The sequence below is a fragment of the Hypanus sabinus genome, chromosome 17 (assembly GCF_030144855.1).
Source record: "Hypanus sabinus isolate sHypSab1 chromosome 17, sHypSab1.hap1, whole genome shotgun sequence".
Taxonomy (NCBI): Eukaryota; Metazoa; Chordata; class Chondrichthyes; order Myliobatiformes; family Dasyatidae; genus Hypanus; species Hypanus sabinus.
The window spans coordinates 53,155,215-53,178,904 of NC_082722.1; the positions used below are offsets into that span (position 1 = coordinate 53,155,215).

Below are 23,690 nucleotides of genomic sequence, written 5' to 3' on the forward strand. Positions count from 1 at the left end.
TGAATGTAACTAAATGAAGTTTATTGGGTTTCATTAAACCAATGAAATCAGGGCACTATTTTATTTTCACCCAGCTCGAGGACTACAGATGTGAAGAATGAACACCTCAATCCAGGTAAGAAATGAAAACTAATCTATAAGCATTTTATTTAAATTTATATTGCATTGTTGTCTAGATGTAACTGAATACTTACAATTTCCAATCTTTTATGCACATGGTCATAATCCTCTTTGTGATTATTACAAGTTATTCATTACCACTGATTTATACAAAGATATTTAAACTGCAGTGTAAATACAGCTTGTAAAATTTTCCTGTAATATAATTAATCTCCATTAAGCAGCAATAATTTTGCCGAATATGATATGCAAGTTAATAATTGCAGCAAACAATGATGAGAGGATTAAGTATCTATTAACAACAGACAAAAGCAGGTCAGGCAGCATTACAGAGAGGAATAAACAGCTGAGGTTATCAGTTGAACAATGTCCTGAAGAAATCAGCCATGAAGAGAGAGTTTATGTTCTGAACAGGGATTTGAGCTGTTCACAGAATCAGTCACCATTCTAGTAATATCCATGTTCATGAAGAAATGTTGACCCGTCAAACTGGTCTGGAAGGATTGGAGTCCAGAGTGAGTTAGCCAATTGGTTATCAGAATTGGCTTGGTGGTGGTGGATGGTTGCTCTTCATATTGGAGGCCCGTGACCAGCGGTATTCTACAGGGATCAGTCCGGCTCCCTTGTTTGTCATGTGAGGATGTACTTGAAGAGTATTGTGTGCAGTTGCCATTCTACAGGAAGAATACGATTAAGCTAGAGTAGGTGCAGAAAATTATCTCAAGTATGTTGCTGGGACTAGAGGCTTTGGGGTACAAGGAGAGGCGGAATAGGCTGGGCCAGTTTTCCCTGGAGTGAAGGAGGCTGAGGGATGAATATTATAGAGGTTTATAAAATCATCTGGGGAAAATAGCTGGTCTTTATCCCCCAGGCTAGGGAAATTTAAAGCCAAAGGATAGGGATTTAAAGGGAGAAGGATGGATTTCCCATACAGAAGGGTGGTGGGTGTATGTAATGAGTTGCCAGAGGAAATAGTAGAGGTGAGTACAATTGCAATGCTAAGGAGCTAAGTGAATAGGAAAACCTTAAGAGAGATTTGGGGCCAAATGTGGGCAAATGGCACTAGTTTAGGTAGGAACCTTGGCCAGCATTGACAAGTTGGGCCAAATGGCCTATTTTCCAAGCAGAGTAACTCTAGGACTCTATATCTGTGCTGCTGCTTTGGTAGGCTAATTCCTAGGCTAATCCATTGTCCCATATCCTCTCTGTGACTTTATCCTTCTCTGAGTTGACCCAATTTTTCTTCAAAAGATTTTCCGCTATGGAATTACCTACTTTATTTATTCATGACTTTGCAACCTACTACTCCGCAGTTTCCGATGGAAGAAATGTAATGGATCTTCAGGAGAAGCAGATATTGCAGTAGACTATTGAACAACACGATCACAAGGTTGCATTGAACGGAGCCTTACTCATAGCTTCATCTGTCACGTGTTATGTGGCTACTGAACTTCCATAAATGTTTCATTCTTCTGCACAGTGCTTAGAAATTGCAACAGTCTGACTGTATTTTTCATATAACTAATACATCATGAGCTAAATACAAGTAGGGCTACCTTCATTTAGATCTCTACCAACTTAGAGTCAAAGAGCACTACAGTGTAGAAATAGGCTCTTTGGACCATCTGGTCTGTGCCAAATTGTTATTCTACCTAGTTCCACTGACCCACACCTGGACCTTAGCCCTCCATAGTCTGTACATCCATGTACTTATCCAAGCCTCATGAACGTGCATCCACTACATTCACTGGTAGCTCATTCTGCACTTGCAACATCCTGTGAGTGAAGAGGTTTGCCCTCAAGTTCCCCTCATCATTTTGTATACCTCTGTCAAATCTCCCCTCATTCTACTACACTCCGGGAAATGAAGTCCTAACCCGGTCAACCTTTCTCTGTAACTCAGTTCCTCAAGTCCTGGCAAAATCCTTGTAATTTTTTTTTCCGTATTCTTTCAACCTTGTTAATAACCTTGCTGGAGTAGGTGACCAGAATTGCACACATTACTCCAAATTAAGTATCACCAATGTCTTATATGAGGCCCCATGTGCCACCTGGGCACTAAGGGTTCAGAGGACGATGACGAATGTCTTATGTAGCTTTAACATAACATACCAACTCCTGTACTCAGTACTTCAATTTATGAATATGCGACACCCGAACTACCTGTGATGCCACTTTCGAGGAATTATGGATCCTTCTGTTCTACTGCATTCCCTAGTGCCCTATTGTTCACTGTGTAAGTACTATACTGGTTTGACTTCACAAAGTTCGACATCTCATACTTGTTTGCATTAAATTCCACCTGCCATTTTTCAGCCCAATTTTCCAGCTAGTCCAGAACCTGATACAAGCTTTGATAGCCTTCTTTGCTGTCCACTACATCCGTAGTCTTGGTGTCATGTGAAAATTTACTGTTATTATAACAGTGAAAATTATAACAGTGAAAATACACGTTATTATCCACGGCAAACAAACAAACTTCGTTCTTTTTCCTCAGTAGAATTGTCATCAAAGTGAACATTATCTCCAGCTTGTATTTAACATGTTGAAACTGAGGAATTTTACATATCAAATTAGAATCTCTCTCTAAAGAGACTGTTTGATCTGCAAATTTTCTTCCTTATTTCAGATTTCCAGCAGTCACAGTGTTTAGCTTTTTAAGTTTTAAATCAAATCCTGATGAAAATCCTATTTCAATTTCCTCTGGTTGTTAGCAATTATACTGGCTGAGATGAAGTCATTGCTGAAAACTAGAGATAAGTTGTTTGAATAACATTTTTCAATCATGTTGTCAGTGTAACAGGATTGCAGTATCTAATCATTGAAATTCATATTTACCATGCAAAGCAGATTACAAGGATTGTCTTCATATTCACAAAGAGATGCAATAACATAAAGTTTGGTAATCATTAATTTATTTAAGTTTTAGATTACATTAAGCACAGTGCTATTGACAAAAGCAAAGTGGAACATCAATGCTAAACACAAAAGTTGCTATTTTTGTTACAGATGGAACTGATATTATCAATTGATTTAATATTGTATTATTTTCTATTCTTCTAATGAGATTTGTGACTAATTCATTGTGAGAAAGTGAAATATTTTCTGATTGATACTTGTACTGGAACTGAGTGAAGTTCCTTAAGACCTTGGATAGTTTAAAAGGGGATAAATAACATAAAAATAACTATATCATGTTGTCAATTAATTGAATAATACAACTCACATTTAATAATATAAGTTTTAACTCTTAAGCATTAACTTTTTGGCATTGTTAACTTCTGTGAAAATAGGTGCAGGTTCTGAACTATATATGTTGGAAAAGATTTATTGACCCGTGAAGGAATGCAGCAGTGTAGCTTTAACAGAAAGAAGGCAAGACCACAAAAGCTGAAAAATTTAAAGGAATTGATAGGACTGTTAAATTTTTGCTCTTTGAGATACTTTAAACCAAAAGGGCGGGGTGGGTACTGGAATCAGGTCATTCAAGATTAAAGTTTAAGAATAGTTCTACTTGAAAATCACTGTACAGAATTGGAATTACTTTCTGCACGTCATCACTGACATTCTGTTAACAAAAGGTGTAAAGGAATACGTGCCAAAGCTGGTAAACATCGTAAAACAGCCACATAGTAATAGAAGTTATTTATCATTTATGATAAATAAATGATTTGTGGTGAAAGGTCCCTCTGACCCCATGAGCTATTCTACCCAATTACAGCCATGTGAGTAATTAACCTGTTAACACGTATGTCTGTAGGATGTGAGAAGGAAGCAGAGCACCTAGAGGAAACCCACACTCACCGGGAGAATGTACAAACCCTTTACAGACAGCAGCAGAAGTTGAACCTGGGTCACTAGCACGGTAAAGTATTGCGCTAACCACCATGCTACACAAATTGAATGGCCTTTCAGAGTCATATTTGTATTGCATTGAGCTTTCCCTGGCAGGATAGTGACAACACAATTGACCAGGAGTCAGATCTGGAGTAAATAAAAACTAAATGCAAAATCAACCTTTCAGGTAGGGCTAAAAATACCAAAGTTGATTTTTTTTAATGCTGAGAAATTGCAAACCACTGAGGAGAAAATGCTTGTGACATGCAGTTGAATTAAAAGCACTTCAGAGGCACAAAAACTAATCACAAGGGTTAATGCAAAGTTTGTTTTTACCGCAGGATATTAGAATACAAGAAGGTATGACTGTTGGGGCTTCAGTTGTCAAAGCTCAAATGGGAGAAATCACCTTCCCACTGTTTTTAATCCAGAGCAAGACAACGGCAGGGCAGTATTGCAGTCTGATCAGAATGAATGGGTCTCAGAATGTCTGGAGGATTGATCTAATCAAGGTCTTTGGAAGTTTTAAAAGACACAATGAAATATATACAGAGACAATATTTCCACTGTTAAACAAATCCAGAGCAAAGAGGTATAATCTTCAAATTAAAACTATTTAGAAATGAAATGAAGCACCTTTTGGCTTCAGGAGCAGAAAGTTGGTCCTCTGAAATAACTGAAATGCTCATGCCTGACAATTAGTAGATTGTCGCCTAATGATAAGGTTCAACGCACCTGGGAAGTAGAACTTCAACATTCACTTTCAGATAATCAATGGAGTAAAATTTATTATTTAGTCAATAATTCATCTATCTGCGCACACCATATATTAATTCAGTTTAAGATAGTACACAGGGTTCATATGTCCAAAGATAAATTGGCGCATATTTTTCCTAAAATAAGCCCTATTTGCGACAAATGTAATGCAGAAGTGGCTACTCTAACTCATATGTTTTGGTCATGTGTAAGTTTAAATAATTTTTGGAGGGATGTGTTTGGAATATTATCTAAAGTTATAGATGTGGATTTTCAACCTAATCCACTTACAGCAATTTTTGGGATTATTTCAGAGGAAGCAAGCAAAGTGTCTGCTTCTGCCCTACATGTGATAGCTTTTTCAACTTCACTGGCTAGGACAGCTATTTTGTTACATTGGAAAGAATCTAACCCGCCTACTGTTTTTTATTGGCTCTCCTCCATCATGTCATGTCTAAGCTTAGAGAAAATTAGAAGCCAGACATTTGATACATCCTTTAATTTTGAACAAGTCTGGTGACTCTTTATTCAATATTTTCACTTGATTTAAGTTTTTTTTTACTTTATTTATGTTTCTTTATTCTCTTTGGGGAAAATCTTTATCCGTGAAGGTTCGGAGATGACTGGAAGGATGTTTTTTACTCTCTCTTTTAAAAATTTTTTTTATCCTCAATTGGACTGCCCAATCTTTCTTTTTCTTTCTTTTTTTCTTTCTCTTCTTTTTTGTTTTAGTTTAGTTAGTGGTTTTTTTTCCCTTTATCAATAAAATTTCCAATCTTTTTTATGATCGCTATGAAGAGTTGTAGTTTTTTTTGACCATTGTATATAAAACAGCATAATATTTTACCTATTTAATTTTGACATTATATACTTTCTGTTTTTATTATTGCTGTTTATATGTCCTTTATATTATCTGCTTGCTAAACTCCTTCTCTAATTTGTATATTCTTTATTTGAAAATCAATAAAAAGATTGAAAAATGAAAAATGAAATGACAATTAGTAGATTGCTTCTCAGATTTCAAGTACTACAGGCTGAAGTTTGCAAATGGAATTGAAGTAAAAGTTAACCAGTGGCAGAATAGACTCAAAAGGTTAAAAGAGAGCATAAGAAGTTGCAGATGCTGAAAAATGGAATAAAGTGTTGGGAGAACTTAGTGAGTCAGGCCTTCTTGACTTGAGATATTGGTGTACATTGTTCATAAATTCAGATGCAGCTTGACCTGCTGAGTTCTTCCAGCATTCTAGTTTTTTTTGCTTTAAAAAGGCCAAATTACTTTCTTCCTGTTTCTATGTCTCCAAATGCTAAAACAGAGTTTAATATCAATTTATCAACTTTACATAAATTCCGAGATAACTAATTATTAAAAATAGCAAAATGAATAATAAAGATAATATTGAAAATGTACTCTTATGAAATATTTCTTCACTTTTCCTTAACTCTTAGATCTCACTGTATCAGCCCTTTGAAGGATCCAACAATCAATCATCAAGTTATCCATTGTATGTTCCTATTGATGATTTCCCTTTTCTCGGAGCAAAGAATCCATTACCTCAGGCTTGGACTGAGCTTTTTCCTTCTTCCTTTGAATTCCAATGATGGCGCATAACTTTGTCAGTAGTAAATCAACTATTTCTTCATCTTCCACAGGCTAAAAAGTAAACCAGGTAACAGAAACTTTCAATAATTTATTCCACTCATCTACTTTTAAATTTCGAGTGAAAGTCATGGAATTAGTAAAGATAGTTGTAGTACATTAAACTTTTCATCTCTCTCTGATCTGTTGCTAATTCTAATTCCTTATATAGACGTTTTTGAATAATGCTGTTAGTTGGAAGTATTGTAAATATTATATCTCATTGACATGCAACAAACTTCCCCCACAGGAAGATTTACTGAAAGAGAATTTGAAATTTTCTTTTCCCCCCACAGTAAATCTTAAACAGATTAAAAAAGGTAACAGTTAAATGGTGCAGAAAATCTCGGATCACTCGTCCTAGCCTGCAACAATCAGTATCCAAGGAAATGATTCCACTCTAATGCTCAAGGTCAGATGATGCTTTAAAAAAAAATCAGAACATGAAAGACACTGTTTTTCTTTCTCAGTCTGCTGTAATGTTTAGTAACATCCTCCACACTTCCTACACTCTCACCTGATCCCCATCTTCCTCAATTCCATTATTTTCCAACAATCTCAGCCCGAGTAATCATGGTCTCAGGTGGAGAACTCTTCCTCGCCTCAGCCTGGCTGCAAGGTTCCAGGCAGAGGAAACATTAATTGTTCAAGCCCTCCAAAAAATATTTTGATAAAAACATCTTTTATTATTCCAAACCGCAGGAGTACAGGGTTATTCTATTCAATAATTTCACCAAGAAAAAAAAATCCATCATTTCATGAATCAATCAGCATCAGGAAGCTGGAAACTACAATTTGCTTTGAAAGTTAGTTGCTATAGGCTACACACTCTATAATTTTTACAGCTCCCTCCTCTGCTCAAATTTAATTACAAACCTTATGAACAAAGAAGAAAGGAATTGGCTCTGCTTGCGCATTAGAGATCTGGCTTAAAACTGGCTGTGAAAATTCAGGATGAGTTGATCCAAGACACAACAGTGTTAGTGACAGCAGCTCGGGTAGCAGATGATGCCACATCTTATATGTCTTTTTCCTCTCAGCTGAGAATGCAGATGAGAAACATGGCTAGGATGACTGGTCTGCAGCACAGGTATTTGAGGGATGGTGGGGAAACATGCAGCAGGATGTGAAAAGGTGGCAAAATGGGAAGATTCAGTTAGATTGCAGCTTGTTATTAAAGCAGCAGCTGATGTTGTTTCAGGATAGCTGTGCAATTGGTCAGAATGGTGCAGAAATACCAAAGACTGCAGGATTTTGCACTATTTTCATATCAATCATCCACCTGTACTTTTCATGTATCAAAATGGTTGTTGCAATGTGTCTGGTCTGGTGGTGTAGTGGGTAGTGCTTGCTGCTTTCACTTTCAGCTTCAATCTTGTGAAAAGGAGAGCTGAATGTGCAGGTCTCTCCATGCCAGCACACAGCCTCTCCAACAGCAAGTCTCCTCGCTGGCAACACACGGAAACTGAACTCCTTTCGGACTCAGGCAGAACAACAGAGGGCGGTGAGGTGATCTGGCCCCTGCACACGTAGCACGCAGACCCACCGGTGTGTGGACACACCCTGGTGCTCGTGAACCAGATCCCCAGCTATGGGTAAATAGCCCCACTGCCTTGTGGGCAGCCTCGGGAGAGGCGAAGGCTACAGAAGTAAACCCAGACAGTAAATCCGGAGTGGAGCCCCTACGGTGCCTGGAAGTCATTGAACATCCAGCAGCTCCTGCAGTCAAGATGGTGCCAAAAGTATTGCTTCATAAGCTTTCCTTTGGACTACACTGGTGAGGCCGAGAGGAGAGGGGGACCTTGTCGACTCGGCATCTCAGAATCTCCATACCTTCCACCCAGGCTTGTGATGATCATCTCACACATTGTCCTTTGAGACAGACAGACATCAACCAATCAACTTTTTAAGTAACTAACGTGTCTTGAGGGCCACATTACAAAGTCAAACTGGACATTTTATGTTATTGATGATCGAGGTAGATGTGCTTACATCTATGTTGAATGTGCTCTGATTTTCACTGGATCTCAAAGGTTTTGTAGGAGATGGGACAACTGTCTCCCAACATCTCACCCACCCAGCTCCTCACAACTCCTAACAGTTTCTGTCTTCCACACTTGATGTAACCAGCTGTGCTTTGTAACTTATAGACATGTCCACATACCTCCAGTAAATTTATAGCTAGGGGCCATGGTTACAGGTACTGTGGACAGAACACCCACCTCACTGTTGCCATTTTATATGTTTACTGCATTAAATCAGGCGGTGTAATTGGAGCCCTCAAAAGAATTCTCTTCCTCACCATTTCGTATGGGAAATTTAAATGAAGCAACTATGTATAATCAGGGGAAGTACTTCCAGAAACAAACTCCTAAACATTGCACATGCATACTGTGCTGTTAACAAATGTGCAAAGCCAAATGCAAGAATCAGAATGTGGAATATTGACAGCACGATCTATGACATTCTGTATTTATTTTGGAGTAATAGCAAAAGAGGCTGAGGTATGTTGAGGTTTCTGTTTTTTTTTCTTTATCAGGGTAATAGTTTGCTCCTCTTGCAAGGTATGGGAGATCGGGGAGGCCTGCAGTGTCCCTAACTGCTACATCTGCAAGAAGTGCATCTGGGTGTAGCTATTTACAGACCTTATTAGGGAATTAAAGTTGGCTCATTCGAGAAGATAAGGAGTTGATAAATAGGAGTTATAGGGAGGCGGTCATACCTGCGTTACAGGAGGCAGGTATCTGATGACTGGCAGGAGAGAGGAAAAGAATAGGCAGACAGTGCAGAGTACCCGTGTGGCTGTTCCCTTCATTGACAAGTATACCACTTTGGATTCTGTTAGAGAGGGATTTTCTATCAGGGGAAGGCCACAGTGACCAGGCCTCCAACATTGAGTCTGGCTCTATGGGTCAGATGGGAAGGGGGAAGAAGAGGAAAGTGGTAGTGATAGGAGAATCTGTGAATGTAAAACAGACTCCCAGATGGTACGTTGCCTCCCAGGTGCCAGGGTCAGGGCTGTCTCAGAATGGGTCCACAGCACTCTTAAGGGAGAAGGTGAGCAGCCAAAAATTATGATATACATGGTTGCCAACAACACAAAAAACTGGATGAGATCCTGAAGAGAGAATATAGGGATAAAAAGCAGGACCTCAAGTGTGATAATCTCTGGATTGCTGCCTGTGCCCTGCACCAATGAGGGCAAGAACAGAATAATGAGGCAAATGAATGTGTGGGTGAAAAATTGGTGCAGTTGGGGGGTGTGGGGGGTAGCAGAGGGATTTGTGGATCATTGGAACCTCTTCTGGGGAAGATCTGACCTGTACAAAAAGGATGGGTTACTCCTGAACTTGATGAAGACCAATATCCTTGCAGGCAGGTTTGCTAGAGATGTTGGGAGGTTTAAAATAGGTTGGCAGGGGAATAGGAACTAGAGTGTTAGTTCAGAGGAAGAAGCTGTTGGTGTAAAGATAGATGTAATGTATAGACAGACTGTGAGGAAGGGTAGGCAGTGGACAGGGCAAAAATGCAGTCAGTTGGATGGGTTGAAATTAGTCCGCTTTGATGTGTGAAGTACCAGGAACATAGAGCATGGATCAATACATGGAACTACGATGTTGTGGCCATTACAGAGACTTGGCTGCAACAATGGCAGGAATAGCTGCTGGATATGCTGGGGGTTAGATCAAAAGGAACAAGGAGGTTTGTGGGGTAGAAGAGGTTGGGGAGTAGCATTGCTAATCAGGGACAGTATCACAGTTGCGGAAAGGGAGGATGTCATGGAGGGGTTGTCTACTGAGTCAGTGTGGGTGGAAGTCAGAAATAGGAGAGCTAGAAGAGTGCATGAGAAGGCCTTGATGAGTAAGATTAAGGAAAACACCAAAGTGTTCTACACGTCCGTGAAGAACAGGAGGATAACTAGAGTGAAGGTAGGACCTATCAGGGATAGAAGAGGAAACATGCCTGGAGTCAGAAGAGGCAGGGAAAGGTGGGCTAGTAAGTTTGCAGATGACATGAAGGTTGGTGGTGTTGTGGATAGTGTAGAAGGTTTTCACAGGTTACAACAGGACATTGATAGGATGCAGAGATGGGTTGAGAATGGCAGCTGGAGTTCAATCTGGAAAAGTGTGAAGTGATACACTTTGGAAGGTTGAACCTGAAGGTGGAGTACAGGGTTAATGGCAGGATTCTTGGCAGCGTGGAGGGACAGAGGTCATGGCATCCACGTTCATTAGATCCCTCAAAGTTGCAGCACAAGTTGATCGGTGTGTTAGACTTCACTAGTCAAGGGATTGAGTTTAAGAACGATGATGTATTGTTGCAGCTCTACAAACCTCTGGTTAGACCACACTTGGGGTATTGTGTTGCTCATTATAGGAAGAATGTGGATTCAGGGATTTACCAGGAAGCTGCCTGGATTAGAGAGCATATTTTATAAGGAAATACTGAGTGAGCTAGGACTAGGACTTTTCTCTTTGGAGTACATACTGTTTATTATAAATTACTATAAATTGCACATTGCACGTTTAGATGCAGACGTAACGTAAAGATGTATACTCCTCATGTATATGAAGGATGTAAGAAATAAAGTCAATTCAATTCAAAAGAGGATGAGAGGTGACTTGATAGAGGTGTATCAAAGACATTGATAGACTGGACAGCCAATGCCTTATACTCTGTGCAGAAATGGGTAACACAACAGGACATAATTCTCAGGCGATTAAAGTCTGAGGTGGGGGGGGGGGGGAAGGATGTCACAGGTAGGTTTTTTTAAATTTTACCCAGAGTGGTAGATTGTGTAGAATGTCCAGCCAGGGGTGGTGGTAGAGGCAGATGTGTAAGGAATATTTAAGACACTCTTAGACAGGCACATAGATGGAAGAAAAATAGATGGCTCTGTGTAAAAGAAGTGTAGGATTGATCTTGAAGTATGTTAAAAGGTTGACATACCTTTTCCAGGTAAAAGATTATTTTATACCATTTTTATAAGAGCACCAGGAATAAAACCTTCTGGGGGGAAAAACAATGCAGCGAGTGAGGGGTTAATATACAGTGTGAGGTGTGGGAGTGTGAGAGCATGAGAGCGAGTGAGTGTGTGAGTGTGAAAATCTGTGTGTGTGTGTGTAACCTATCTGATCATTTCAGACAGGAAAGCTACAACATCAACATAAAAGATAAAAGGAACAAAGGCTCTTCGCCCTTTCTCAGGTACTCACCATAGGGGTTTTCCGCTCCTCACTGAAGGACACAAGCAGGGCAGAAACAAAAACATTAATGAGGATGAATGTCATGAAGATCACACAGGTACTGATGATGAATGCACCCAAGACTGGATTAGTCCTCAGAACCTGAACAAGACAATGCAAAATGTCAGGCATAATTTAAGCAGCATATCTGACAATATTCAAGCACACTAAAGTTCAGGTACTTTTTAAATGACATTTATTGATGATTAAGTGTTGTAAAAATAGCAATAATTTGGGGCAAAGCTCCTCAAATCTGGTTTTGAGCAAAGCCCACTGCCAAGTGATGATGGTACAATGGGAAAACCCCATGAGGATGCTAGCTGGGATCCAGCCCACCACTCTTGGTGTCTACCTGCTCGAGGTCTAGAGGGCTGAACAAGCAGCCCCTCTGCCAAAGACTGGAGAATTATTACATCTCTGACAGTATCACTTAAAAACATTAAAATAAAGTGAAATAAGCACTTCCCTGCATTTCCGTTCACTCCCACAGGGTTGCTAATTCCTTTCAAGTGAATGGACCTGCTGCTGTGTACACCAGTACTCTTGGCATAATAACATATCATCACATTGTAGTTACCTGTCCCTCTCAGCACGCATTCAATAATGGGGCCGACTTGACTTCTGCTGAATTTGGAATCATCAGAGAGATAAACCTGGCACAATATTCATCAGTGTATCATAATCAGTCAGAATTATACCTTACACGAGCTTTGATCTTTGCATATCTGTCAAGCTGCAACATCATTTCTGTTTGTAGCCATCACTTGCATTACTGTGAGAAAAGTTGGCTTCTGGTTTCAATGCAGCATCAGTACTCCAAATCCTGCCTGGAATTTTGTTATGCCTATTCTTTCAACAGCTTATGCACTTAAAACTGCTGGATGGCTGAAAGGGGTACAGTTCATTGGATTTAAGATCCCAGTGGCATGCTGTGACAGATTTGGTAGGATGAGGCATATCAGATAATTGTGGGACTTCATTGCTACTGAGTTTTCAATTCCTCACTTGATTGCAGACTGGACACGAGTTGTAGTGGAGGCAAAGTAGATAATTCATCAATGGACTAAACCTTCTGGAGTAACTAAACCACATGCTGATAAGGCAAATGAAGTATTAAGTGACTCAGACTTTTGGAATTGGGAATCAGATGTTCAAATACATCCGTTGGTGAGAAGAGTATCACATACTGCTGAAATACTAATTTTATGTGCATTGATAATTGTAATGCTTAATGTATATCATCTTAGAAGGTGGAAGGTGAAACTGAAGAAGTGACTTAGTATAAAAAGTATGTGAATTCAGTAGGTAAGTGTTACTTCTACTTTTGAGTGTTGCACACCTGTTGGAGGTCCATGGCAGTCTTATGGGCAGCCAACAGAATGAGAAGAGGATAATGATCCTGAGATAATTATCTTTGGATCAAGAGGAGAGAGATGTTGATGTGATGTTGAGGCACTTGAGAGACCACATTTAGAGTATTGTGTGCAGTTTTGGGCTCCTTATTTTAGAAAGGATATTCTGACATTGGAGAAGGGTTCAGTTAAGATTCACAAGAATGATTCCAGGAATGAAAGGGTTACCGTATGAGGAACGTCTGGCAGCTCTTGGGCTGTATTCCCTGGAGTTCAGGAGAATGAAGGGGGATTTCACAGAAGCATTCTAAATGTTAAAAGGCCTGAACAGATTAGATATGGCAAAGTTACTTCGCACAGTAGGGGAGTCTAGGACGAGAGGGCGCAACTTCAGGGTTGAAGGACGTCCATTTAGAACTGAGATGCAGAGAAAAGGCAGTGAAGAAAGCTAATGGCATGCTGGCTTTTATAACAAGAGGAATTGAGTATAGGAGTAAAGAGGTCCTTCTGCAGCTTTACAGGGCCCTGGTGAGACCCCACCTGGAGTATTGTGTGCAATTTTGGTCTCCAAATTTGAGGAAGGACATTCTTGCTATTGAGGGAGTGCAGCATAGGTTCACAAGATTAATTCCCAGAATGGCGGGACTGTCATATGTTGAAAGGTTGGAGCAACTGGGCTTGTATACACTGGAATTTAGAAGGATGAGAGGGGATCTGATTGAAACATAAAAGATTATTAAGGGATTGGACACACTGGAGGCAGGAAGCATGTTCCCACTGATGGGTGAGTCCAGAACTAGAGGCCACAGCTTAAGAATAAGGGGTAGGCCATTTAGAACAGAGATGCGGAAAAACTTTTTCACCCAGAGAGTGGTGGATATGTGGAATGCTCTGCCCCAGAAGACAGTGGAGGCCAAGTCTCTGGATGCATTCAAGAGAGAGTTAGATAGAGCTCTTATAGATAGCGGGGTCAAGGGATATGGGGAGAGGGCAGGAACGGGGTACTGATTGTGTATGATCAGCCATGATCACAGTGAATGGCGGTGCTGGCTAGAAGGGCCGAATGGCCTACTCCTGCACTACTGTCTATTAAATTTGATGCCACGAGCAGCTGTGGAGGCCAAGTCATTGGGTGTATTTAAGGCAGAGACAGATAAGTTCTTGATTAGCCAGGGCATCAAACAGTATTGGGTGAAGGCAGGGGAATAGGGCTGACTGGAAGAACTGGATCAGCCCATCATTGAATGGCAGAGCAGATTCGATGGGCCAGATGGCCTACCTCTGCTCCTATATCTTATGGTTTTAAAAGAACTACAATCATTGAACAGGAATAGAGGAGGCCTTTTAGTGAAACTGTGCTTGCAGCTGTCATTTTGTGAACTTTTTGATGAACTGATTCTTGCTCTGGGATAACTTGATCAGAGCAACTGAACATAGACACAAGACATTTCTGCTAAACCTGAAACCATTTTCAGATAAGACGTGTTTATTGTGTAACATGGCAGCTTTGCAGAAGTAATCTTGTCATCTGGACTCAGTGTTGGAAAGTGTGTCCAGATTCAGCTTCTGAAGGAGCATGCTGCAGCACTGAAGAAAGAACTGGATGACCTCAGGTTTTCTGGACAGGACGAGGGTTTTCTGGACAGGACCTACAGTGAGGTCATTACACCGAGGATACCGGAAGAGAGAAAAGGGGTGATGATGAGGAAAGAAAGGATGCTTGAAGTACAGGAGACCCCAGGGGATATACCTCTCGTAAACAGGTTCACCTTCTTGGAAGCTGTCAGGACAGAAGATACTGCCAGTCTGAGAGGCGGACAGATCTGCGAGCCAAAAATTGGTGCAGAAGCAGAGCCGAGGAGTCAGACATCAGGAAGAGGTACGGAAAGGGGTTTCCGCGGCAACAGGCAAGATTTAAGGATGGTGTGTTGCCTCCCTGGTGCTAGGATCCAGGACATCATGGACGGATTGCAGGGAATCCTCAAGGGTGAAGGTGAACAGCCGGAAGTGGTAGTGCATGTCGGCACAAATGACATCGGGAAGAAGAGGAAGGACATTCTGCAGCGGGACTTCAGAGAACTCGGAAGAAGGCTGAAAAGCAGGACTTCCAGGGTGGTTATCTCTGGTTTGCTTCCAGTTCCTCTTGCTGGAGAGGGCAGGAACAGGGAGATAATGGATCTGAATGTGTGGCTGGGGAACTGGTGCAGGAAGTAAGGATTTACATTCTTGGACCACTGGGATCTGTTTTGGGGTAGGGATGAATTGTACAAAAGGGACGGGTTGCACCTTAATAGGCGGGGAACCAGCATTCTGGCAGACAGGTTTGCCACTGCAACACAGATGTGTTTAAACTAAGTAGTGGGGGGGGAGGGGATGAACTGGAAATATAAGGATGGAGTTAAAGGGAAAGTGAAAATAAGAAAAGTTAAAAAGGACAACAGAATCAATGGAGTAGAAAGCTCAAGGAGAGATCATACAGTATGGCCAAGTGAAATAGGAATTGATATGAAAGGAGAGGGGAGTACTGAATTAAAAGTATTATATATGATTGCATGAAGTATAAGGAATAAAGTAGATGAGCTTGAGGCTCAGTTGGAAATTGGCAAGTACGATGTTGTGGGAATAACTGAGACATGGCTTCAAGTGGACAGGGCCTGGGAAATGAATATTCAAGGATATACATCTTATCGAAAGGGCAGACTGACTGGCAGAGTGGCTCTGTTGGTGAGGAATGATATTCAGTCCCTTGCAAGGGGTGACATAGAATCTGGGGATGTAGAGTCAGTATGGAAAGAACTGAGAAATTCTAAGGGTAGAAAGACCCAAATGGGAGTTATCTACAGCCCCCCAAACAGCAGTCTGGATGTCGGGTGTAAGTTGAATCAAGAGTTAAAATTGGCATGTCGCAAAGGTAATGATACAGTTGTCATGGGGGATTTCAACATGCAGGTAGACTGGGAGGATCAGAATGGTACTGGACCCCAAGAAAGGGAGTTTGTGGAGTGCCTCCGAGATGGATTCTTAGAACAGCTTGTACTGGAGCCTACCAGGGAGAAGGCAATTCTAGATTTAGTGTTGTGCAATGAACCAGATTTGATCAGGGACTTCGAGGTAAAGGAACCATTAGGTGGTAGTGACCATAATATGATATGTTTTAACCTACAATTTGAGAAGGAGAAGGGAAAATCAGATGTATCAGTTTTACAGTTGAACAAAGGGAACTATGGAGCTATGAGGGAGGAGCTGGCCAAAGTTTAATGGAACAATACCCTAGCAGGGAAGACAGTGGAACAAAAATGGCAAGTATTTCTGGGAATAAAGCAGAAGGTGCAGGATCGGTTCATTCCAAAGAGGAAGAAAGATCCTAAGGGGATGGCCATGGCTGATGAGGGAAGTAAAGAGCAGTATAAAAATAAAAGAGAAGAAGTATAACATAGCAAAGATGAGCGGGAATCTGGAGGACTGGGAGGCTTTTAAAGAGCAACAGAAGATAACAAAAAAGGCAATACGCCAAGAAAAAATGAGGTATGAAGGTAAACTAGCCAAGAATATAAAGGAGGATAGTAAAAGCTTCTTTAGGTATGTGAATAGCAAAAAAATAGCTAAGACTAAAATTGGGCCATTGAAGACAGAAACGGGTGAATTTATTATGGGGAACAAGGAAATGGCAGATGAGTTGAACAGGTACTTTGGATCTGACTTCACTAGGGAAGACACAAACAATCAAACAATCTCCCAGATGTAATAGTGGCCAAAGGAACTAGGGTAAAGGATGAACTGAAGGAAATTTATATTAGGCAAGAAACGGTGTTGGATATACTATTGAGTCTGAAGGCTGATAAGTCCCCGGGACCTGATGGTCTGCATCCCAGGGTACTTAAAAGAGGTGGCTCTAGAAATCGTGGATGCATTGGTAATCATTTTCCAATGTTCTATAGATTCAGGAACAGTTCCTGCTGATTGGAGGGTGGCTAATGTTGTCCCACTTTTCAAGAAAGGAGGGAGAGAGAAAACAGGGAGTTATAGACCGGTTAGCCTGACGTCAGTGGTGGGGAAGATGCTGGAGTCAATTATAAAAGAGGAAATTACGTCACATTTGGATAGCAGTAGAAGGATCAGTCCGAGTCAGCATGGATTTATGAAGGGAAAATCATGCTTGACTAATCTTCTGGAGCTTTTTGAGGATGTAACTATGAAAGTGGACAAGGGAGAGCCAGTGGATGTAGTGTACCTGGACTTCCAGAAAGCTTTTGATAAAGTCCCACATAGGAGATTAGTGGGCAAAATTAGGGCACACGGTATTGGTGGCAGAGTACTGACACGGATTGAAAATTGGCTGGCTGACAGGAAACAAAGAGTAGTGATTAACGGGTCCCTTTCGGAATGGGAGGCTGTGACCAGTGGGTTACCGCAAGGTTCGGTGCTGGGACCACAGCTGTTTACAATATACATCAATGATTTAGATGAAGGGATTAAAAGTAACATTAGCATATTTGCTGATGACACAAAGCTGGGTGGCAGTGTGAAATGTCAGGAGGATGTTATGAGAATGCAGGGTGACTTGGACAGATTGGGTGAGTGGGCAAATGTATGGCAGATGCAGTTTAATGTGGATAAATGTGAGGTTATCCACTTTGGTGGCAAGAACAGTGAGGCAGATTACTATCTAAATGGAGTCAAGTTAGGAAAAGGGGAAGTACAACGAGATCTAGGTGTTCATGTACATCAGTCAATGGTGAAGAAAGCTAATGGCATGCTGGCTTTTATAACAAGAGAAATTGAGTATAGGAGTAAAGTTGTCCTTCTGCAGCTGTACAGGGCCCTGGTGAGACCCCACCTGGAGTATTGTGTGCAGTTTTGGTCTCCAAATTTGAGGAAGGACATTCTTGCTATCGAGGGAGTGCAGCATAGGTTCACAAGATTAATTCCCGGAATGGCGGGACTGTCATATGTTGAAAGATTGGAGCAACTGGGCTTGTATACACTGGAATTTAGAAGGATGAGAGGGGATCTGATTGAAACATATAAGATTATTAAGGGATTGGACACACTGGAGGCAGGAAGCATGTTCTCGCTGATGGGTGAGTCCAGAACTAGAGGCCACAGTTTAAGAATAAAGGGTAGGCCATTTAGAACAGAGATGCGGAAAAACTTTTTCACCCAGAGAGTGGTGGATATGTGGAATGCTCTGCCCCAGAAGGCAGTGGAGGCCAAGTCTCTGGATGCATTCAAGAGAGAGTTAGATAGAGCTCTTATAGATAGCAGAGTCAAGGGATATGGGAAGAGGGCAGGAACGGGGTACTGATTGTGTATGATCAGCCATGATCATAGTGAATGGTGGTGCTGGCTAGAAGGGCTGTATGGCCTACTCCTGCACCTACTGTCTATTGTCTGTTGTTCTGTGACCTAGTTAAATAAAACAAAAGAAGGCACCTAATGCTTGAAATTCAAGATGAGGCCATAAAACAATACTGCTTACATCTAATGGCAGTCTGACACAGATCAGTCAGATCACATCGAGTCAATAAAACTGAAACACCATAGGTTGACCTGATGAAGAAAAGAATAAAAATAGAGGATTTTGGGACTCAGGCAGTAACAACTCTCTGGAGACCAACGATTGTAGATGTGGAGGACCCTACGTCGGACAAACAGAGATCACATCGGGACCACAAGGAACGCCTGGCCACAGTAGGTGCTTTTTTCCGCGTACTATCTTTTCATGGAGAGTCAGGGAAACCTAGTAGATATGCTCACAGGTATTCATTTGTGTAAATTCATGGGCCTGTGAACTGATGCACTATTAATAACTCCAAAAGACTGGAAGTAGAGTAAATACTGAAAGGCTTTTATTAACAGTAAAATGGACCACGTCCATGCTGGATGACTGCCCTGAACTGTGGGACCCCTTTATCCAGGGGTCTGTGGGAGGAGCGACAGGAGCAGTCAGCGTGTCCGGACAGATATACATGGTTTACCACATGAACTGAGACAGTTTCAGTAAATACAGATTCTCTCTGAGCCCAACTGATCATTTTTATTGAGGACAATCCTTGTAACACCAGTTTACCAGCCTTGAACAATTGCATTAACTCCACAAAGGTAGATGCAAGGTAAAGAAGGTGTTGCATGTAGTATTCTTCAAATTTGATCTCTCAAGGTTTAACAATTCACAATTGGCCAGGTTGAATTCTGCTTGCCATTTCTCTGCCCATATCTGCAAATAATCTACTGTATATCCCCCTGTATCCTTTGCAAGATGGGTTATAATCAAAATCAGGTTTATTGTCATTGCCATAGGTCATGTAATTTGTTGTTTTGTGACAGGAAATAAATATTGTGATTGGATTTACTAAGAGGTACAGTCAATTGGGAGCTGTGGTTCTGGAGTCAGATACAGAGAATTAATATAAAAACAGGAAATGCTGGAAATAATCAGCAGTAATCCAAATAAACAAAGAATCAATAAAGCAAATGGCGTTGGTTCTGGTTGAGAGAGGATCCTGTAGTATGAATGTTCCATTTATCACACAATGCCTGATTAAATACAAACACAGATTGGTAAGACTGAAGAGATGGTATCTGCTCTCAATGCAATTGCTACATCCTCAGTGTTTTGTATTTAATATTTAGGTAATATTTGAGAAATATTGTAAATATATTGTTTGATTAAGCATTCTTGTTCATTTAAATAATTTATTACAGATTATATGTAAAAGTACGTGAATGGCATGTGTTATTACACCACTTTGTCACTAGACACATATTATCCCTGTTCTCCCTTGGTTTTCTTTTGATTAATTTCTGGATTTACAAACATTTACACTAAGTACTCGGCTGTTTCATTAAATCGAAAAGAATGGACTGAATTGGTTGGATTGTCATGGTGGGGTTTCAAGTTGACAGAGATACATTCTGTGAGACATTCTAGCTGAACTGGTTTTTGAGACTAGAGCCAAGTTTTAAACTTCTGACGCAGTACCAAAATGGCTTCCAACCAATGTAAACTCCTGCTCCTTGTTCTTCTCATTTGTCTATACCCTTAGGCATAATGGCCACATCACCACCTTTTAACTTCTTGACTGTCATCAAGATGGGTCAAACTGATTTTGCCTGTTCAATTCTTACCTATCCAATTGAATCCAAGTAATCACTTTGTTAAATTGTTCATACTCTCACACTATAACTTCTGGTATCATCTAAGAATCTTTCCTTGGATCCTTTTCATCCTCCCCCACTTGCAACTTTGCAGTGCTATCATTCGGACATGTAGTAAGGAAGTGATCCAATTGTTAACACCAAAGGAGTGTTGTAGACATGACTGTATGTACCACTTCTCTCACAGAGTTCCACAGGAGGGTGGGGAAAAATAAGTGGATTGCAGAGAACATTTTACTCAGAAGTTTCCATATGAGAACAGAAAACAGCAGCCTATCTCCTTGCAAGTTCCCCCCGAGTCCTTCACTCTTGCAAAGGAAACACAATGAGTCTGAGATGTGCAGAAATTTCCTCCAAATGGTCATCAGCATAAGGTCCATTCCCTGGCACATGAACCCCATCAATTTTGTGTCAACTCCAGCAGTTTGAATCAGAGGGTTTATCAGGTTAGCATATTATTTGACCCCAAGACGAGTTCTGATTTGCTTTTCCATGCCATCGCTAGGAACGACCTGTCTAAATCCATAACTTAATTCAGCTGACTGCAGAAATCTCCTCGTGCCAACATTGATCTTAGCTAGTAATTTTAATTTACTACTGTAACAATGCAGAGACAAGATTCAGACTCAACGTTTCACGAACAACACATGCAGCTTATGGCAAGGTCTGCATACAATCGCAGACTTCAAATCTAAATGCAGTGGAGTTTCCAATATTAATGCCTCTCTCCCAGATGAACTAAATCTTTCTTACGCTGGATTCAATGGTGCCAAGACTGAGCTCCTGAGGAGACCGGCAGGTTGGTCATCTCTGGGGCCAAAGTACGCAGGTGTTTCCGACGGGTGGACATTCACAAGGCTGCGGGATCAGATGGCATCACAGGGCGGGTACTCAGTGTGTGCATGGCACAACTGGCAGGTGTATTTACAGACATTTTAATCTCTCCCTCTCCCGGTGTAGAGAGCCCTCCTGCTTCAAGACGTCCACCATTGTCCCTGTACCTAAAAAGACCAAGGTAACATGTCTGAACGACTGGCGTCCTGTTGCACTGACCTCAATAATAAGCAACTGCTTTGAGTGGCTGGTCAAGGACTACATCTGCAGCATGTTGCCATCCACACTGAACCCCCTACAATTTGCTTAACGACACAACCAATCGACAGACGACACAATAGTCACAGCTCTACACACTGTCCTTACACACCTGGAGAAGGATGCTTATGTAAGAATGCTGTTCTTGGACGACAGTTCAGCATTCAACACCATTATTCCATCCAGGCTTGACAAGAAGCTCAGAGACCTCGGCCTTCACCCTGCCTTGTGTAACTGAATCCTGGACTTCCTGTCGGATTGCCGGCAGGTGGTAAGAGTGGGCTCCCTCACCTCTGCCACACTGACCCTCAACACAGGTGCCCTCAGGGCTGTGTCCTAAGCCCCCTCCTTTACTCTGTATACCCATGGCTGTGTCACCATCCACAGCTCCAATCTGCTAATGATACTACACTGGCCTAATCTCAAATAATAACGAGGCAGCCTACAGAGAAGAAGTCATCACACTGACACAGTGCTGTCAAGAAAACAACCCTTCTTTCAATGTCGCAAAAATAAAGGAGCTGGTTGTGGACTACAGGAGGAATGGAGTTAGGCTAACCCCTATCGACATCAATGGACCTGTGGTTGAGAGGGTGAACAGCTTTAAATTTCTCAGCATAAACATCATCAAGGACCTCACGTGGTCTGTACATACCAACTGTGTGGTGAAAAAGGCTCAACAGTGCCTCCTTCACCTCATACGGTTGAAGAAGTTTGGTATGAGCCCCCAAATTCTAAGAACTTTCTACAGGGGCACAATTGAGAGCATCCTGACTGGCTGCATCACTGCCTGGTATGGAAACTTGATGTACCATCAATAACTCTCTGAGACGTGAGGCGAGATATTGGCTTTGGCCACTTGGAAAAATCGTTGGAGGTTGGCGTTGTGATCCCACCAGTCATGACCACAGATGGTGATATTATCCAGATAGGGAAATGTGACCTTCAGTTGGCACTGGTCCACCATCCGGTCCATTTCCCTCTGGAAGACAGAGACACCATTTGTGTCACCGAAGGGGATGCGCAGGAAGTGATAGAGCCTGCCGTCCGCCTCGAAGGCGGTGTAGGGGTGGTCCTCTGGGCGGATGGGGAGCTGGTGATAAGCGGATTTCAGATCTATTGTCGAATACACCTTGTACTGAGCTACCTGTTTGACCATATCCGCGATGGGGGGTAGGGGGTACGCGTCAAGCTGCGTGATACTATTGATGGTCTGGCTATAGTCCACGACCATCCTATTTTTCCACCCGGTCCGAACCAGTGGGGGGGGGGGGCATGTCCAGACAGGTATATGTAATTCACCACAGAACTGTACTTTCCTCAATCGTAGGACTCTGCAGAGAGTGGCGCGGACAGCCCAGCGCATCTGTAGATGTGAACTTCCCACTATTCAGGACATTTACAAAGACAGGCGTGTAAAAAGGGCCCGAAGGATCATTGGGGACCTGAATCACCCCAACCACAAACTGTTTCAGCTGCTACCCATCCAGGAAGCGGTACCGCTGCATAAAAGCCAGGACCAACAGGCTCCGGGACAGCTTCTTCCACCAGGCCATCAGACTGATTAATTCACGCTGATATAATTGTATTTCTATATTATATTGACTATCCTGTTGTACATAATATTTATTATAAATTACTATGATTGCACATTGCACATTTGAACAAAGATGTAACGTAAAGATTTTTACTCATGTGTATGAAGGATGCAAGTAATAAAGACAATTCAATTCAATTCATTGCAGGCAGGTTTGCTAGAGCTGTTGGTCAGGGTTTAAACTAATTTGGCAGGAGGATGGGAACCTGAGTGAGAGGGCTGAGGTTGAGGCATTTGGTATGCAAGTAGATGCACTGTGTAGAGAGACTGTGAGGAAGGACAGGCAAATGGTAAGGTGAAATTGCAGTCAGTGGGATGAATTGAAGTGTATCATGGGGGCATAATCAAAAATGGTGATGAATACAGGACTGAAGGTGTTATACTTGAATGTACACTGTATACAGAATAAGGTAACATCCAAGGATTGTATTAAAAGGACAGGCAGGTAGGCAGAGAGAGTGGGGTGGCTCTGTTGGTAAAAAAATTAAATCAATTCCTTAAGAAGAGTTGACATTGTATTGGATGATGTAAAATCCTTGGGGGTAGAGATAAGAAACTGCAAGAGTTACAAGATCCTGATGGGAGTTATATACAGACCTCCAAACTGTAGCCAGGATGTAAGATACAAATTACAAAAAGAAATAGAAAATACATGTAAAAAGGGCAATGTTATAATAGTCATTGGGAAAATTAGGTTGGTGCTGGATCCCAAGAGAGGGAATTTGTAGAATGCCTACACGAATGGCTTTTTAGAGCAGCTTGTGGTTGAGCGCACTTGGGGAAAAGCCAGTTCAGGATTGGATGTTGTGTAATGAACCAGATTTGATCGGGGAGCGCAAGGTAAAAGAACCCTAAGGAGCAGTGATCATAATATGATAGAATTCACCCTGCAATTT

The 23,690-nt window shown here is 41.5% G+C and overlaps 1 protein-coding gene across 1 annotated transcript in view; it reads right to left on the reverse strand.

The window, feature by feature from the left end:
* Positions 1-321: 321 nt before the first annotated feature.
* Positions 322-23,690, reverse strand: part of LOC132406635 (polycystin-1-like protein 2) — a 109,538-nt gene continuing 86,169 nt past the window's right edge. Inside the window, exons 27-29 of the mRNA XM_059992438.1 lie at positions 11,566-11,697; positions 6,266-6,364; positions 322-794 (exon numbers count right to left, since the gene is read on the reverse strand). Coding sequence (XP_059848421.1) covers positions 501-794; positions 6,266-6,364; positions 11,566-11,697 — 525 coding nt within the window. The 3' untranslated portion in view covers positions 322-500. The remainder of the gene's footprint in view (positions 795-6,265; positions 6,365-11,565; positions 11,698-23,690) is intronic.